Here is a 1,947-nt window from a genome sequence, read left to right as displayed (position 1 = left end):
TAGGGATGCCTACGAGCCGGATCGACGCTCCTATTCATGCAATGGAGAGCAACCAGCTGGATGGAGAAGCCGCGGGCAGTATTACTGGCAAAGGTCCTACTCCGCCCCCCTCGTCACCTTCGTCGTTAGGGCACACTAATAGCGATCTAGAAAGTGGCGAGATTTTCTCCGGCTATCAATGGACTTATTTCTCCTCGCTCCAGCAAGGTCCTCTTCGTTCCCGGGCTGAGTCATTCTTAGCATCAGTGGATTGGCTGGCCCTGCGAGAGTACGCAGCCGCGAAGCGGAAGGGCATTGACTGCTCCCTCCTTCCCGACATTGGTCTTGGTTACAACCATATGGTTCGAATCATCGATTTCATAGATGGAGTCCGGTGGGTTGCGCGACTACGACTGCCTGGTCTGGCTGGATCCCATTCCTCTGAGAGCATTCTAAAGACAAAGAGTGATTGTGAGTTTCACACGATATCTCTTCTACGACAGCGAACAAACCTACCTATTCCTGAAATTCACGCATACGAGGCTCGCAGCGACTGCAGCGTCAAGGCCCCATTCATGTTGATGGATTGCTTGGAAGGTAATGTGGGAATGGACTTGGGAATGGAGATTCCACCCGGTTATAAGCAAGTCTTCTTAAGCGGTCTCGCAAAGATCCATGTAAGTGAGATATTCATCATCCGAGTGTAGATGGGTTGCTGACCTGCTTTGCTCATCGTAGGTCCAGCTATCCACCGTCCAGCTACCCCAGATTGGTACAATAGTCTCCTTGAACGCCGATGGCACGTGCCAGCAGGGTCCAATTCCCGGGCTTGGTGGCCCGTTCAACACGGCGACCGAGTTCTTCCAAGCATGGGCGGCGAAGGCCAGATTTGGAACGACGGAGGAGAAGCTACGAGAGGCATCAGGCCCATACGCTGCCGAAATTATTCCTTCGGTCTCATCGTTTCCCGAATCTATTAGACGACTAGCTGACAGACTCTCCGTCCTTAACTACGGCCCATTTCCTCTTTGTCACGGCGACTTTGGCCACAACAACGTCATTGTCAACGACGCCTACCGCATCCTTGGCGTCATTGACTGGGAAACTGCCTTTGCTGGACCATGGGAGATATTTGGAGATTTCCCCTTGACCCTTTCAACAGTCCCGCCTGCTATGGACGCCCCATGGAACTATAATGAAGACGGCTCTCCCAAGGCCGCCGACCTCGCCCAGCAATTTGCAGATCAGGAGGATTATGTGGCAGCTGTAACACGGGAGGAGAATAGAAATGGAGAAAAAACTCACCATCTGTCAGAAACGCTGAGAGACTCAAAGAGGCAGCAGTTGGCAACTGCAATGAGACTGTATGAGAATGGAAAGGTCGGATGGTATGGTAAATTAATTGATCAGTTTAACTGATATAGGTAGTCTCCTCGAAAACCGCCATTGCTATCTAGTTTTGTTGACCCCACTCGCACTTCTCTCCGCGTTTGACTGATTTGTTGCAGCCTAACCTGCAGCAGGTGGTGTAGAGGCTTTCGCCAAAATTTACCATCTGAGGAACCAAGCCCGCGGCCATGTTGAGAAGGGCTTGGGTCGACGGCGTAGACTGCATGGCGAAGCTACCAAGCGTCTCAGCAAATGTCTTCCGAAAGACCGATGGGATGAATCGCACTTACATGGAGGCTTATGAAATGTTGGATCAATTAGACTCGGCTTTGATGGCGAGGGTTTTGGGCACACCGGTGAATGAGACGAATAATGTTTTCCGCAGGCTGGAGTTGGCTGGGTCGCTGAGATGCTCTGCTTGGTGGTGGGACGGCGTATCTTTTTAATTCCTTGAGACTTCGGCATTGAGGGGGTTGTTGGATGACAGTGTGTTGCTGCCTAGGATCCTGGGCGTATCAGGTAGCATGCAGCAAACAGGCAACGAGACTCTATAACCCTTGCACCCCATTGGACGACACC

At 51.8% G+C, this 1,947-nt stretch overlaps 1 protein-coding gene across 1 annotated transcript; it reads left to right on the top strand.

Moving 5' to 3' along the window:
- Positions 1-260: 260 nt before the first annotated feature.
- On the top strand, positions 261-1,511 carry LRP88_02045 (uncharacterized protein; the record flags this gene model as incomplete). The annotated part of the gene is made up of 3 exons (XM_083238716.1): positions 261-656; positions 724-1,236; positions 1,488-1,511. 3 exons carry the CDS (start codon positions 261-263, stop codon positions 1,509-1,511), a joined length of 933 nt encoding a protein of 310 aa, XP_083105311.1.
- Positions 1,512-1,947: the final 436 nt, after the last annotated feature.

Source organism: Fusarium phalaenopsidis, assembly GCF_050370095.1.
Source record: "Fusarium phalaenopsidis strain FUZ10S chromosome Unknown contig_32284, whole genome shotgun sequence".
In the NCBI taxonomy this organism is placed as follows: domain Eukaryota; kingdom Fungi; phylum Ascomycota; class Sordariomycetes; order Hypocreales; family Nectriaceae; genus Fusarium; species Fusarium phalaenopsidis.
Note: the sequence above shows the minus strand (reverse complement) of the source record. Positions and strands in the feature narration are given on the sequence as shown.